At 35.1% G+C, this 15,808-nt stretch overlaps 1 protein-coding gene across 3 annotated transcripts; it reads left to right on the plus strand.

The window, feature by feature from the left end:
- The first annotated feature begins 675 nt into the window (after nt 1–675).
- LOC141825020 (transcription factor TCP20-like) lies at nt 676–5,657 on the plus strand. 3 transcript variants are annotated; one of them, XM_074712383.1, is made up of 3 exons: nt 676–2,155; nt 2,225–2,292; nt 5,524–5,657. In XM_074712383.1, the coding sequence occupies exon 1, from the start codon at nt 996–998 to the stop codon at nt 1,911–1,913; it is 918 nt and encodes a 305-aa protein (XP_074568484.1). In that variant the 5' UTR covers nt 676–995; the 3' UTR covers nt 1,914–2,155; nt 2,225–2,292; nt 5,524–5,657. The 3 variants fall into 3 exon arrangements, with proteins under 3 accessions (XP_074568484.1, XP_074568483.1, XP_074568485.1); XM_074712382.1 differs by lacking the exon at nt 5,524–5,657 and having other exon boundaries at nt 2,225–2,334; XM_074712384.1 differs by lacking the exon at nt 5,524–5,657 and having other exon boundaries at nt 2,232–2,334.
- Nucleotides 5,658–15,808: the final 10,151 nt, after the last annotated feature.

A 15,808-nucleotide genomic window follows, 5' to 3' on the forward strand; every position in this document is an offset into this window, starting at 1 on the left:
TGTTACTATCTAATTTTTATCATTACTTAATATGTCAAAAAATATAATATTATAAATAAGAATCTATTAATTACTTAGAATTGAAATCAATTCATATATAGTATTTTTTTATAATTTAATTATATAGATATATATATTAGAGATTTAAAATTAATTATGTTACATGTCTATATAATTAAATTATAAAAAATACTTTCATTCCAATAATTTCATTTGAAATGTATTGAACGTGTTAGTCTTTTTAAATTAAAGATATCAATTTTAATTTTTAATTATGGATAAATTTAGATTATTATATTTTAAATATTATCTGTATATTTAAAGACACATAATAATAATTAGGGATTTTTGAGATTATAAAGCATGTATAATTAGGGATTTGCCTTGCCAGTGAAGGAAAAGCTGCCTGCTGAGGGTCATGATGGATGGCCTTGGCCTTAGCAATGGCGACGGCGAGCGGCGAGTGGCGAGTGGCGAAAAGGACGAGCCTTTTTTGTTTTGTACTTTGTCAGCTTCAGGAGCGGAGTCAGATGGCAACCAGTTTGTGGTCTCGTGCTCCGACCTAACAAGATGAACACGTACTCCCACAGAAAGAAAGGACAGTCGTGAATTTAAGGCAGACTCTAAATCTCTGCGAATCGCGATCTTGATTTCCAAAACTCCATTGCCGAACACAGAAACTATTCTATTCCCCTTCTTTGGTTATCATTTATGGACTTTCCTTTTCTCTGCCGGCTGCAGCTGCACGGAATGCGTGCATCCAAATCCCTATTAAAGCCTATCGCTTGCAGCGCAGCGCTGTTGGCTGTCAAGTAGAGAAGAGGAAGAAGGCGGAGAGGAGGAAGGAGAGGGCGGAGCAGGAACCTGGAAAGCTGGGATTTTTTTTTTTAATCTTGATCTGTGTTTGATTGTTTGGTGTCAGCTTCCTTATTCTCTGGGGATTTCTTCTCGCCTTCGAGGTCTCAGCTTTTCCCTTCTTCTCTATCCGTGTTGGCATGGAGTCATCGGAGCGGCATGAGGAGGTCATCAAGTTCCAGCAGGCCCTGGGCCTGCCCCCGATGCATGAGGGAGATCCGAGAACGGATGTATCAGAAAGCAGGGATCTTTTGCCTTCCGCAACGGTGGCGGCGGAGGAGGATGGGCGAAGGAAGCAACTTGCGCCGAAGCGGAGCTCCAACAAGGACCGGCACATCAAGGTCGAGGGCCGGGGGAGAAGGGTTCGGATGCCCGCGCTCTGCGCTGCCCGGATCTTCCAGCTTACCAGAGAATTAGGGCACAAGTCCGACGGGGAGACTATACAGTGGCTCCTCCAGCAGGCGGAGCCCTCCATCATCGCTGCCACCGGCACAGGTACGATCCCGGCCTCCGCCGGTTCTATCTCCTGCCCTGCCGCCGCCGCCGTTACAAGCATCCACTCCAAGCTCGATGAGTCAGGACAGGGAGCTGCGTCCGCCCCTTGGACCTTGCTGGGGTCTGCTAACTTTGCCCGGCCCCTCCCAGGGCTGCTGCTGCCTCCCGGTGTCCTCGAATCCGGACTGTTCCACTCCGGGCCAGCAGTGGCAGCGGAGTCAAGTTCCAGAGTTGGGACTGCGACCAGCAGCAATGGTTCGATGTGCGGATTCATACAGAAATCGGAGATGCATGGCCTGGACTTGCCTGGCAATGACATGAGCACCATGAGCTTTGTATCGATGCTAACTGCGCATGGGCAGCAGGTGCCCGGGTTAGAGCTCGGCCTCTCCCAGGAGGGGCATGTTGGAGCGCTCAACCCACAGACCTTGAACCATTTCTACTCGCAAATTGGGCATGTAAGGGGTGCAGCTGGTTCCGGTGAGAGTGAGCAATTTCACAACCGCCAGCAGCAGCAGCAGCAGCAGCAGGCCTTCTCTGCCAACGACAATTCGCGCGAGTGAAAATGGTTCTAGAGGACCTCAAGCTAGATCTGATCTAATGATCAAACAGAATGAAACATGCAATGTTTAGCCAGTGAGAGTACGTAGTAGCAAATCTTCTATGTTTCTTGATTAGTTGGTGCATTTCGTCTGCATGACTTCGATTTGTACTAAGAAGAGCAATGATACAGAGGTTATTCAGTCACCATAGAACTGGCTGATCGGTTCTTCCCTTAATCTTCATTTGCAGATTCATAATTCTGGTATACTTGCTATGTTTTAGTTCATGCAAATAGTTTCTGATTCCAACTCTAATGGCTTTTTGATGTCAGCGTGCAGGCCTAGAGCCAGAGCCAGATATTTGGGCATGCAGCTTATTGAGTCATTTAAATCTACTTCTGTAAGTCGAGTTTTATCTTGTTCAAACAATAAATCTGTTGTGAGTGCCTTATTCAATTGTTCTATAAGTTTTTTTCTTGAAAATGATGCTTTGCTTATTTATTCTGTTAGTTTGATCTTCTATGGAAAGATGGATATTGATTAATGAATGACATTCTTTACTAATTGAATTACTTCAAGCATAGATGAACAAATGGCCACTTCATGCTTCAAATATGAAATGAATGTTAGTATAAAATTTGATTATGAAATGCATTGATTACTAATATTATCAAAATGATAAAAGAAGTTTCCCCCTTATCTGTATTTGCTATGCAATTTGTTACAATTTTTGTCCTTGTATCATGGAGCTCCTAAAATTGAAAATGTCAATATTGATTGTCAGATGAAATGCTGATTGTGATGATGATGACGAAAAAGGCAGGACAATGAGTAGAAATTTTGCCATGTGGGAGGGAACAAGGCTTTTAACAACTCTTAAGAGGGAATGGGGTTATCTACTTGTCACCCTTTGAGATAGTTGCATGAGCAAACACCAATATACCCTACATGAGCAACATATAGATATATAAAACAGTAGTAACAATATGAATATATAGGTTGAAGCACGCTTAGTCAAATTATATAATGAATATATCATAAGATAAATTATAGCATAGCACAAGGGGTCAGTACTTTATTCAGATACATCACACTCATCTATTCAACTATATTATTTCACACAAATCAAACGTGGCATAATAAACCATAACTCAATTTGAATTTAATCAGTTGAATATTGTCTTAGGGTTACAATACAACCATAATTATCCTTAGTGTAAAGGGCTAGCTCTAATTATAATACTGAACTCTGGTGATTTAAATCTGGATAAAGAGCAAATACTTTGAATGGGACTATTGGGTTAGATGATAGCCTCCACCTTAACACTAGTTATTTCAAGCTTATTTTCAATATTTCAGCTCTTACCTTGTAGATAAGAATTGCTGCCTATAACTTCTAAGTAAATCCCACAACCAACAATCTCTCCTTCTCCCTTTCTTCATATTCTTCCTATTTTCTTCCTTCTAATTTTTTATTCTTCTCCATTTTTCTCTTTTCTTCATTTTTTTTTACTTTCCCTTCTATTGAGCTCATCCTCGTCTCTCTATTTTTTCTTTTCCACAATTTTTGCTCTTTCTTTTGTTACAAAGGATAGAGCTCCTTAGCTAGCTACAATTGGTCTTTGACTGAAACTACAATTAGCCTTCAAAAGGCTAGCTGCTCTCTCTCGTGTGTAGGATTGTGTATGCATGTGGTGCTCATTGGCAAGAAGGGAAGGGTGAATAGATGGAGCCTATAAATTAAAACTTTCTTGCAAGATACACAGACAATCAAACTTGTCAATATCACATGAGATGCTTGTGTGTATGGTTGTTCATGTCAAATATGCAGTGGAAATATAAGAATACAAATAAAAACCAGATCCCGCTCCTAATCCAGGACATATAACTCGTCAACGAGACTCGATAAAGATTCCAATAATCGAGTCCCTTCATGAGAAGTAATGAGATAATCCTCTTACAATTCCTCCTGAGTTGTGTTTACAATACAACCCTCCTCTTAAATATAAATGATGACATGTAACATAAGCAAAAGAAATTACCAAAAGCTTGAGTTGATGCCTTCAATCTTGTCCAAGCCCTTTAAGACCTTTGAGTAGTGTAGACACTTGTATGGAGGAGTTTAGGAGTTTTAAGTTTATTTTCGTGGAACCATGCTAGCCAAAGCTCTTGAAGAGCTTTTATAGAAAGTCCTCCAATGACTATTTTGTCTGCCTGTAGTCGAGTGGGAAGCCTCAAATTGACTGCTCAAGCAAAACACTACTTGTGTAGCTAATGACTAATTGAGCAGTTGATTGGGAATTTTGCCTAATGACTGCTTATGCTTCAAGTTGATTGGATCCTTTCAATCGACATTCTCAAATACAAATATTACATTCTTCGAAGCTTGTTAATTGACTCCTAAGTTGGCTGAACAATTGACTAAGGCTCACCTTCTATCATTGAAAATTACTCAAAAAAACCTTTTTCACTCGGTTTATCGCATTGTATACCTTCACAGAGTTATGGGATCAAGCTCACTATCTAGTTAAACACATTATCCCATGATGATACCTCTTAAAGACAAAAATCAAGATTACATTTCACTTGCAATCTCTCATAGCTATCTTGTCTTTAGGTCTTCAACCTTGTCAATGCTCTTTGTTGCCCTCAAGTTCACCTCGTATCAAGCCATCGCTCTCTCGAATGTACTAAGTCTCAAAGTTTTCACCATGCCCTCTTTCACCACTCACCTATTAGGTCTATCTTCTGTCATGCCTCGCACGAACTAGGCTGCGATGTTAGCTTCGCTCATCGCGCGTGAACTGTAACAATATCAGAACAAAATATAGAGTAAAACTAAATAACCTGACTATATGCATACCTCTGGAATAATTCCATTAGTGTTATATATATATCTCAGCAATTAACCTGACGTCAAAGAAAATGAAGAATGAGCACAAAGTGCAAAGTGGAGATACAATAGACGTGCATGAAAAATAGTATTAAAGAGGCAATAACATCATTTATCATTTATCTTTTTTTTCCATGTCATTTGTCTTTTATTTCCTTCTTAATTAATATCATAAATTTCCATTATTTTCTTATGTTATTTGACAACTCAATATGATTTAGAGTGAGTGAACAGCATACAATATACTCGTCTAGAAGGTGTTGTTTAAGTAAAAATGAACAACCTACCTTCCCCCTAATATAAACACATCACTTATAAATGAAAAAAAATATCAAAGTGAGCGACCTGCAACCTACTTGAAAGATTGAGCACAAAGTGCAAAGTGGAGATACGATAAACGTGTATGAAAAATAGTATTAAAGAGGCAATAACATCATTTATCATTTATCTTTTTTTCCATGTCATTTGTTTTTTATTTCCTTCTTAATTAATATCATAAATTTTCATTATTTTCTTATGTTATTCGACAACTCAATATGATTTAGAGTGGGTGAACTGATAACTGGTATTTTTATCGGGTAAATTAGGATTAGATTGGGCAATTGTTGATTATATTTCATATCATAAATATGATTTTTGGACTGATTATTTATCTCGATGAATTTTTGGAGTTTATTATATTTTTCATTAATTTATGGTATTTATGGAGATTAATTGGTTGTACTTTATTTTTGCAAGAAATTTAATTACGAAGAAAATAAAACCTGGTTCGAGTCGGATCGAATTGAAATTGAAATTGACTCAATCGAGTTTAAAATCAATTTCTGGTTCAATCAAATGGATTTAATTCAGAGCCCAAGTTAGACTCGGTCCAAAACCCAAGCCCAACAAATCCGGTTCAATTCAATGATTTTGTCCCGGTTCAATTGCAAAACCAGATTTGGTCCGGTTCAATCAGGCAGCCGGTTCACAAGTGTTTAAAAGGGCGAAACGCCGGTTCAGCTGAGGGGGGCTCGAGATTGCGACCTAAGCATTTCTCATCCGTGATTTTTGTCACTGTTCATCTTCTCCGCCGAGCTCCCGTTCCTCTTCTTCCCCGATTGCCCGAGCAGCTCCGACGGCGCCGGCAGCTTGGTAGTCGATGAGCGCCGACAACCCACCTCCACAGAAGCATCGGTAGTTGGATCCGCCATCTGTGATTTCAGCGGCGCGTCCACGCAGGTTTTTGTCTGTGACTTCAGCAGAACACCGCCGATCGCCCGCATCTCCACCGTCACCAGAGAAAGGCAAGGTAAGGTTTCATCCATTCTTTGTTTTGAAACTCTGTCCGTGATTTCGGCAGGGAGGAAAGGCAGAAGTGGAACAACCCCGCCTTCGTCTCCTCTGTTCGAGTCTCGCCGTGGGTGACTTCTCCGACGAGGTCCATCTCCACCGGCGCACAGTCTTCTTCAGTGGCTGGCTACCCTCTGCGCTGAATAGGGAATCCACCCTCCGCATTCCTTTCTTCTGTTCACCCCTTTCTTCAGTGGTGCCGGCGCGGTTGAGGGAAGGAAACCCTAACCCTAACTCTAGTTCTAACCTAGTTTAAGCATTTCTTTTCCTTTGTTGTTAGATAGCTGAATTGTCAAAACCCCCAAATTGTTGTTCGGTTCTTGTTAGTTCACCACTGATACACTGCATTGGTTGTGAGTTGTGGTTAATGTACAGTTGTTGCATGAATGGAATATAGATTTGGTTGAATTGTTAGGTGGTGATAGCTGTTACCCATGTTGATGGGTATGCTAATGTGTTAAGTTTCGAAAGATTTCATCTATGCTGAATATGTTGTTAATTTTGTTATGGATGTATGGCTAAAGGAATTGTCAGTTGGTTAGTGTGATAGTTTTGCTTGTATGAAAAATATTGATTTTGTGGTATGATGTTGTTGATTATGTTGTGGATAACATGTTTTAATGGAGTTAGTCATTTGAAGGATTTTGTAATGTTGTGTTTTAATTGTAAATGACATTTGTGTTAATGAATGGTTTGAAGTTTGATGGAATTCAATTTTGTTTCATGTATGGATGTTGACATTGAATGGAATAAACAAATCATCATTGTTATATTGTGATAGTTGTTCTCATGCATGATGGTTAGTTTAATGGAATTGTAGTTGTTTGGAGTTTTGCTAATGCTCTATTTATTGGAACCGGTTCTATGATTGTAAGATGTTGGATTCATGTGCACATGTATGATGTGGTTGTATGAGATTGTAGATATACGTTGTAGACATGTCATTGTATAACACATGATGTGTAATTTAGAATGTAAATTTGTATATGTTGCATGATAAATTCATGTTGTATGTTTGTTGTCTATGTATGTATAGTTGTGTGATAAATCCATGTTGTATTCGATTAATGTATGTGTATTTGTAGAGTAATTTGTAAAATTTGTAGAACACATGTTGTATGAAAGATATTTGTATGTTGTAATTTATGTATGTTGCATTTATGTGTTGTTGTATGGTGATAAATAATTCTGTAAGTTGTAGGCTATTGTAAATATAATTGTTGGTTGTTGTTTGTTAGTGTAAATTGTAGGATTTATGAAGTCTGTAAATAATTAGGAATGAATAGAACAATAACAAATAAAACCCATGCACCAAAGGTCTAGGAAAACTTTCGGTCATTGAGTCCAAGAGAGATGACCCGGACCTCTCTACACTACTTTAGCGATAGTTAGGGGTTTGGTAATAAATAAATAATTAATTTTGATGGGTGTAAGTGACAAATAAATAAATAATGGAAAATATATAAATAAATAATTTCCATACAAAAACACAACATCATGAACAACATACAATATACTCGTTTAGAAGGTGTTGTTTAAGTAAAGATGAACAACCTACCTTCCCCCTAATATAAGCACATCACGTATAAATGAAAAAAATATCAAAGTGAGCGACTTGCAACCCACTTGAAAGAGATGCATCGTATAATAGAGTGAACGACCTACAATCCACCTGTAATGAAATTACATCGTAAGTATGCATCTATACATACATATTTTATGTGAACGACCCGCAATTCACTCGAAAAATATCTCACATGAAAATAGGATGGACGACCTGCAATCCATTTTGTGAGATGTCTCATATAAGAATAGGGCGAACAACCTGCAATCCACCCTATGAGGAAAATTTTATCTCAATTTATTTGAAGTTTAGGCACACGCAGAAAGATTCGAAAGCTCTTTCGAATTGCGGAGCAAAGAATTCTATATTTATAGAGTTATTTCCCTCATTACTCTGATATAATTAATTTCATATCTTTTATAACAATTAGAACGGAGTTCCATGACATGAGAGGTATATTCACTTCTCAATTTACTTGGTTGAGAAATCATATACTTCCTATGAGCGTCGAGCTAAAATTCTCTCATATAGTTTATTATTTGTTTCAGTTATAAGAACTATAGGAATATAATTTATTAATTATATTCATCCCTTATTAGTTTTTCATCATAACTCATATTATCCCTTTTTTTCCATTATTAATTCTTAGAAAAATAAACCATAGATACCATAAGAAAAGGTAAGCAACATGCATGATAAAAATTAACCATACGGATAACAAAAGAAACATGTCATCTATTAATATTTGTTAATACAATGAATTTCTTTTGTTTATGTATTATCATAAGGAAGTATCCTTATGGTGACTTATACAATAACTTGTAAATGAAATAACCTTTTAATAAGAACAATCAAAAATAAATGAATTTTACTTCTCATGTATAGAAATCTAAATAAAATTGATAGTATTTTATGTACCACATATACTTGATTTATATCATATACTTTTTGCGAAACTAGCAATCGAACAGAGCTAAGAAATTCTTGGATGTGGTTGAGTTTTGAATCAACAAAAGGTCAAGCAAAAAGGATCCAACTAAAGGAAATCGAAAGAGATCAAGCAATATCCACTTACGCTTGATGCTATAAAATATTGACAATGTTGCGACGACGTGCGGCGACAACGACGACGACAAGGAGCAAGGACAGCGGTGACGACGGGGATGACAAAGAGTAAGGACGGCGGCGGTGGTGGCGACGACGACAGGGAGCAAGAACAGCGGCGGCGGTGGTGTGAGGAGATTGTTTTGGGGAGATTTGGGTTTAGGGTTAGACAGGTTTTAAAGGAAAAAAAGGAGAAAAAGTCACGAGGAAAGAAACGTTCACCCTTTATTTGCCTTTTGCATAAAGGTCCAATAAATTTTAAAATTTATAACTAAGCTCATTTTAATTTTTTTAAATATATAACATCTTCAGTCTGCCTTAGAGTTCACCTTACTTCAAGCCTTCAATGCCTTAGATGCCCTAAATTCTCCAAGCTTAATCTAATGTGCCCTCCTCCCTTAGCCTACCAAGTTTATCTTGGTACAAGCAATCAAGCTATTAAACCAACAACCAATCTGTGTTGTGCATAGCTTTGGCCCCTTGAATACACCAAACTCACTAAGCCTTCTCCTTTCCTTCTTTTGCCTTGCTTCAAAATTCATCTCGTTATGTTACAGACCTCTGAGCTATTGAGTACAAATCATTCAAACAACTTGACTCTGTCAAGTTAATCAATCTCTGCAAGCTCCATTTGCACTAATAATAGACTAAGGTCATAACATTGATAACAAGTGATTTGCTTGAAAGAGAGGATGAAAATTGTGGCAGAATGTGGAATAGCAACTTTTAATTTGTAACTTTAGTTTTCCAGTAGAACTTGAATTACTCAATTAGAAAATTAACATCAAGGTATTATATTCGCTTTTAACAGTACATTTTATTTATATGAATTTGTATTTATGCCAGACATTTAGCTCGATAGATAAAGAAGAAGTAATATTCTTTTTCACTTTCCTCCAAAACTTAAAAAGGAATTTGAGAGAGGAAGTTTCTTGGTATTTTTTTTTCTGAAATAAGGCATGTAACCCACCTAATCTATTATATCTATTATAAAGTATATATACTCACAAAGAAGGAAAGAATATGTATAGCAGCATAAGTATTTACAATGGGTCAGAAAGCCATTTTTATAATGTGGACTTTCTGTCAACTATGCAAAAGGATGAAAAGATCAACTCTAAAGTGATGCTAACTTCATAAACAGTCAGTAAGTATTTATGTTAATGGTTAAATAATTAAGATTGAGTTATTGAACAAACTTCATTGATTTACTAATTGCGATATGACTTTTCAATAGTCGATGTAAAATGTAATAGCTTACTTTAGTTTGGGGATGACAGTTGACACCATGATAGACTTCATAGTTAAAAGCTTAATGCTTGTACATGTAGTCAAAAGTCAAACTTCATCTAACAATGATATCATTTTTTTTTATGGCTTTTAATATGTATTAGAAATCCACCGTAGAGTCTCCATTGTTAATATTTCACACTCAAAATATCAACTAACAAGTTATATCAAAAGACAACTATCCACATCAAGGTCTTTTATAACAACATCTTATTAATAAGATGTGGATACTACAATAATAATCAAGATTTTATCCTACTAAATGTGGTTGACTATGTAGATCTTCTTATGTCATTAGGCTCTATCAGTTAATACAAATTATGATCTTAATAGTTTGAAACACTAACATAATTCAAGTAAAACATTTATAATTATCATACGCATAGAGATTGACTTATCAAGTTTATACAAATTAAGATTGAAGGTTATATACATACATAAAAGGTCATACACAATAATTACACTCGTTTCTAGGATCAAAACAATCACCATGCCTTAAACACAAATGCTAATATCTTGGTCAGAGATATAAACTATTTTTATAGTGAATAAGGTTTGATGATTATATTTAAATATCATATTTAACTAGTAATGTTGTTCAAACTTACCAAAGTCGGTTCCAAGCTTAGTTGAAAAAGGGCGAGGGTTGCGCGTTAGATTGTCAGTTAGCGTGGACTTTCAAGCAATGTTCAATGAATGGATCCATCAAACTATTATGCTAATGCTAGAATGTTCCCTATAAAGAATGCGTTGTAGTGTCCAACTGTAATGTCTTGGCAAGGGCCGTTACATTTCCATGATAATTCGGATATAGTGTTAAATATGCAAGAGTTCTCGCACCATCGATTGGGTAAAAACAAATATTATAGAAAATTTAATCATCTAAGATTTAAAACATGAAATCTAGAAACACTCACGGATAAAGCAACGGAAGTAGTAGATACGATGATTAGGAGAAGAATTAATATTTTATGGATAGGAGAGAAGGCAAGGATGAATGAAGTGGTAGTTAGAAAGAGGGATAGGATTATAGCTCTATAGTTGTGGCGAAAGAAATTATTTATATAATTAGTATATATTCATCTTAAGTAGGGTTAGTTGAATGATGACTTAGGGTTTTTATGATTTTAATCGATTCAATTTTGGGCTTTTACATAAAAATAAATTATGAAATGAATCGATTTGATTTTAATTGTTCTATATTGTATAATCTGAAGCTTGATTATAATTTTTTATGATTTAATGGCAATTTTTGTATTAATTGAGTTTTAATTGATTTTAGGGTTCAAATCGGATCAAGTTCAAGCTCAATCGCGATCAAATCGAGTCAATTTGCCTAAAATGATCAAGCCAACATGGAGGACATGACCTAGATCAAGTTTGATCAAGATCCCTAAATTTTTTGGAAGCCCTAAGCTACCCTAGAGCTCAGATCAAGTCTGTACCGCTGGATTCAAAATCAAGGGCCCAGATCTTTCAATTAATCAACCGGTATATAAGCCAAAAATCAAGAAGTGAACAGTGCCGCCTGACACTGTTCATCGTCCCGCGAGAAGAAATGCTCTGCCGCGCGACGTACGTGTAGGCGCGTCCTTGTCCACCCGAATCAATTCCATCGCCATCCTTGATCCAAGAGGAGTTCGAATCCGTTCTTTGGGTGAAATCCGGCAGCTGGAGGAGGCTTGACGGCGGGGGTTCTTCTGGCGGCGCCAATCCCAATTTCTTCGTGCTCCGGCCATCAGCTGCAAAATCAGACGCCGCGTTCCATTGGAGGGGTTCTCTAAGGTTCGGCGAGCAATCCTACAGCATCAGCAAGTCAATCGGAGGAACGTTAAAGCTCGGAATCCAGTTTTTTGCCAATTCACAGCCCTGCGCCAGCTCTGTTTCTTTCCGAAGCGGGTTTCTTCGGGCTGAACAGCATCTGGGCTGCAAGGAAACTACACTAGAGACCGAATTGAAGCTCCTTGTGGATTCAACAGTCGAGTGACGCCGATTTGAGGAGAATCGAAGGAAGATAAGGGGGAAGGATGAGTTTACTATTTTCTGATACTGCATTTGCCTGTTTCTGAAATTCTGTTGCTTCCGAACTTTGTTTTCGGTTTTGTTACTCAATTCTAGGATTACGAAATTGATTTCGTAGGTTAATTCCTAATGCTAGGTTGGTTGTTTTTGGATTCAATCTCATGCTATTAGTTTCGAGTTCATTGCATTGTCTGATTTCTCATTACTGTTTGGTGCCAAAAAGTCACTGTTCCGTGCCAAAAAAAATGGTTGTTTTTGCATCTTTGCTTTTCTCTTTGCAGTGCTAGGTTAGTTTCTTCAAACTCAATTACTTATCTTAGTCTAGCTTTTAAATTCCCTAAATTCTTGCATTTCATATTTGGGTTAGGAGATAACTTGATTTCAATTGCATTTGGTTTTCATTAATTCATTTCCCTGATTTTAATTTACATTTTCATTTGAAAAATACCAAAACCCCCTATTTTTAGAGAAAACCCAAAAATACGACATCCAAGCTCAAATTAGGCGAATTACTACTAACCTTGGAAAAACATGACTCGAGGCCCCTATACTTGATTTGTTTGAATTAATTGTGGGGTTTCGATAATTTAAATCAATTTGCAACCCTATTCGTGACATATCCAATCTAGGGTTGTCATTGAACACATTAAAATTTGATTTTAAGACGACTTAAATGAAGTATTATAAAATATTCTGCCAACTGAACTGATGTTAATTAGAGGAGATCTAAATAGACATGTAAAACTAAAAAATAAGGAATAATAGCTAATACGTTTGGAACAAGAAATGAAAGAAAATTATCTTGGATTTTGCGATAACATATGACTTTATACTAGCTAATACGCTGTTTTAAGAAAAGAGAAGAACACTCGATCATGTTAAAAAAACGGGAATAATAAATTGTAAATTGATTTTCTTATGGTTAGGAAGAAGGATATAAAGATTTATAAAGATTATAAGGTCATTCTTAGAGAAAATTTAATTACCCAACATAGATTAGTAGTGTTGGATATACGCCTCAAGTATAATATTAATAGAAGGAAAATATACATGACACCTAAAATTAAGTAGTGGAAGTTAAAGGATGAAAAACAAAACATATTTAAGGAGAGGATATGAGTATAAGTATTAGGAGAAATATATAACAACTCGAATATGGTAGGGGATAAGAAGTATCAAAGTTAAAAATAATAGTCAAGAGTGTACTCGGTAAGTCAAAGGAATGTGCACTACCAAGTAAAGAATTTTGGTAGTGAAACGAGAAAATATAAGAGAAAGTGAAGGAAAAATGAACAACTTATAAGGTATTATATACTTATAAGAACGAGGAAAACTTAAAAAAATATACAGTAGCTAAGAAAGAGGACAAGAAAGCAGGGAATGAAGTTAAGAATGAAACTTTTGAATACTTATATTGAAAATCAAATACAAAAGAAGGAGAAAGAGATATTTACAGAATAACTAAAGCGAGAAATAGGAAGACAAGAGATCTTATTTCAATAAGATGTATTAAAGATGAATGTAATAAAATATTAGTAAATGATGAGGAAATAAAAGAGTGATGAAAGAGATATGTTCATCAACTTTTTAATAATGGTTTAAGTGACCAATTTAACTTAGGTAATTTAAGTAGGTCAAATGAGTATAGAAATTTAAATTTTTATCGTGGAATTCAAACTTTAGAAATAGAACACATTTTAAATGGGATGCAAAATAGAAAAATAATTAAACCAGATAATATTCCGATAGAAGCATGAACATATATAGGGAAAAAAATATTAAATGACTTACAAAGTTATTCAACCTAATATTAAAAATTTAAAAAAAATACTTGATCAATGGAGGACAAGTATTCTAGTTTTCTTATTTAAGAATAAATAAGATGTATAAAATTATACAAACTATAGGGGTATTAAACTAATAAGTCATACTATGAATCTCTAGGAAAGAATAATAGAAAAAAGACTTAGGAAGGAGACCATGATGATTGAAAATCAATTTAGATTTATACTTGAAAGATCGATAATAGAAGTTATACATCTTCTCAGATAATTAATTGAAAAATATTGGAAACAGAAGCAAGATTTACATATGGTATTCATTGACCTAGAAAAAATTTACAATAGAGTTTTAAGGGAAATTATATACAGAGTTTTAGAAAAGAGAGATGTTAACATAATGTATATTAAACTAATTAAAGATATGTATGAGGATGTAATGACAAGAGCAAAAACTTCAGGTAGATTAACCGAAGCGTTTTTCATAAAGACAGGGTTACATTAAGGATCAATGTTAAGTTCCTATCTTTTTACATTAGTCATGAATAAACTCATTAAACACATCCAAGTTATGATATCGCAGTGCATGTTATTTGCAGATAATATTATGTTGCTCGATGAAATACGTGAAAAAGTAAATGTTAAACTCGAATTTTAACGAGAAACGCTAAAAGTGAAATATTTTAGACTTAGTAGAATAAAGACAAAATATATGGAATTTAAATTTAGTAATATTAAACGTGATAAGATAATTGTTAAGATAGAAGATGATGAGTTATCTGTAACTAAAAGTTTTAAGTACTTAGGATCAGTTTTGCAAAAGGATGGAGGGATTAAGAGAGATGTCTTATATATAATACAAGCGAGATGGTTGAAATGGATAAGAAAGTCAGGTGTTCTGTGTGATTGTAAAGTACCTTTAAAACTTAAAAAAAAGTTTTACAAAATGATGATTAGACTTGCTATGCTATATGGAGCTGAATGTTGGGTTATAATTTGAGCATATAAACAGAAAATGAGAGTTGCAGAGATGAGAATATTAAAGTGGATGTGCAGACGTATAAGGATGACATGACAAGAAATGAAAATATTAGAAAGAAATCAGGGTTGCACCTATTGAGGGTAAACTCCGAGAGACACGTTTAAGATGACATGAATATGTACTTAGGCGACCAATACATGCTTCAGTTAGTTGATGTAAAACTATGATAAATATGCAGATCAAATGAGGAAGAGGAAGATAAAGATAAAAAAGACTTAGTTAATAACAATAAAATAAATTAAAATTTATTTAAATATAAATGATATAGTATGTAATATAATTTAATCGCGTAGAAGGATCCACATAACCGACTTTACATAGTGAGCAATCAACTCATCTTTTATTAAATTATCAGTATTTAGTTAAATATCATGTTCACTATTTATTTATCTAGCTATTGCGACTTCACTTATATTTAACTAAACAACCTGAAATAATATTCAATCCTAAACTCCTTCTACACTGATACATTAGATCTGTCACACTCTAGATAGAGCATGAGTAGGTGCCATACGTCTACTTGAACACGCATATAAATCTACTAGCATTAATGACAATATTAATGAGTCAAAGCACAATTAATCACATTATGTGATGAATGTACCAAAAAGATAGATTTACCATAACACAAGGGATGGGTACTTTATTGAATTAAATCATCCTCTTATATATTAAAAAATTATAAAAGCTACATAATGGGTATACCATTAATAAGGCCAAAGTAGCACATATGTAATAATACATATGCAAAACTACTTGTATCATGTGGATTTGAATTTGCAAATTAATTTAAATAAAGAACTCAACAACAATAGCGATAAAAAATATTCAAATATATTATTCCATACTAATCAAACTAGTGGCTTAATAAACAATAACACAATTTCAATT

This window comes from Curcuma longa, chromosome 3 (assembly GCF_044706935.1).
Source record: "Curcuma longa cultivar G26 ecotype Majalengka, Jawa Barat chromosome 3, ITB_CL_G26_1.1, whole genome shotgun sequence".
Taxonomy (NCBI): domain Eukaryota; kingdom Viridiplantae; phylum Streptophyta; class Magnoliopsida; order Zingiberales; family Zingiberaceae; genus Curcuma; species Curcuma longa.

What these genes read in the sequence shown, in the direction of transcription:
- LOC141825020 (XM_074712383.1), top strand. Translation starts at nt 996, where the DNA reads ATGGAGTCATCGGAGCGGCATGAGGAGGTCATCAAGTTCCAGCAGGCC.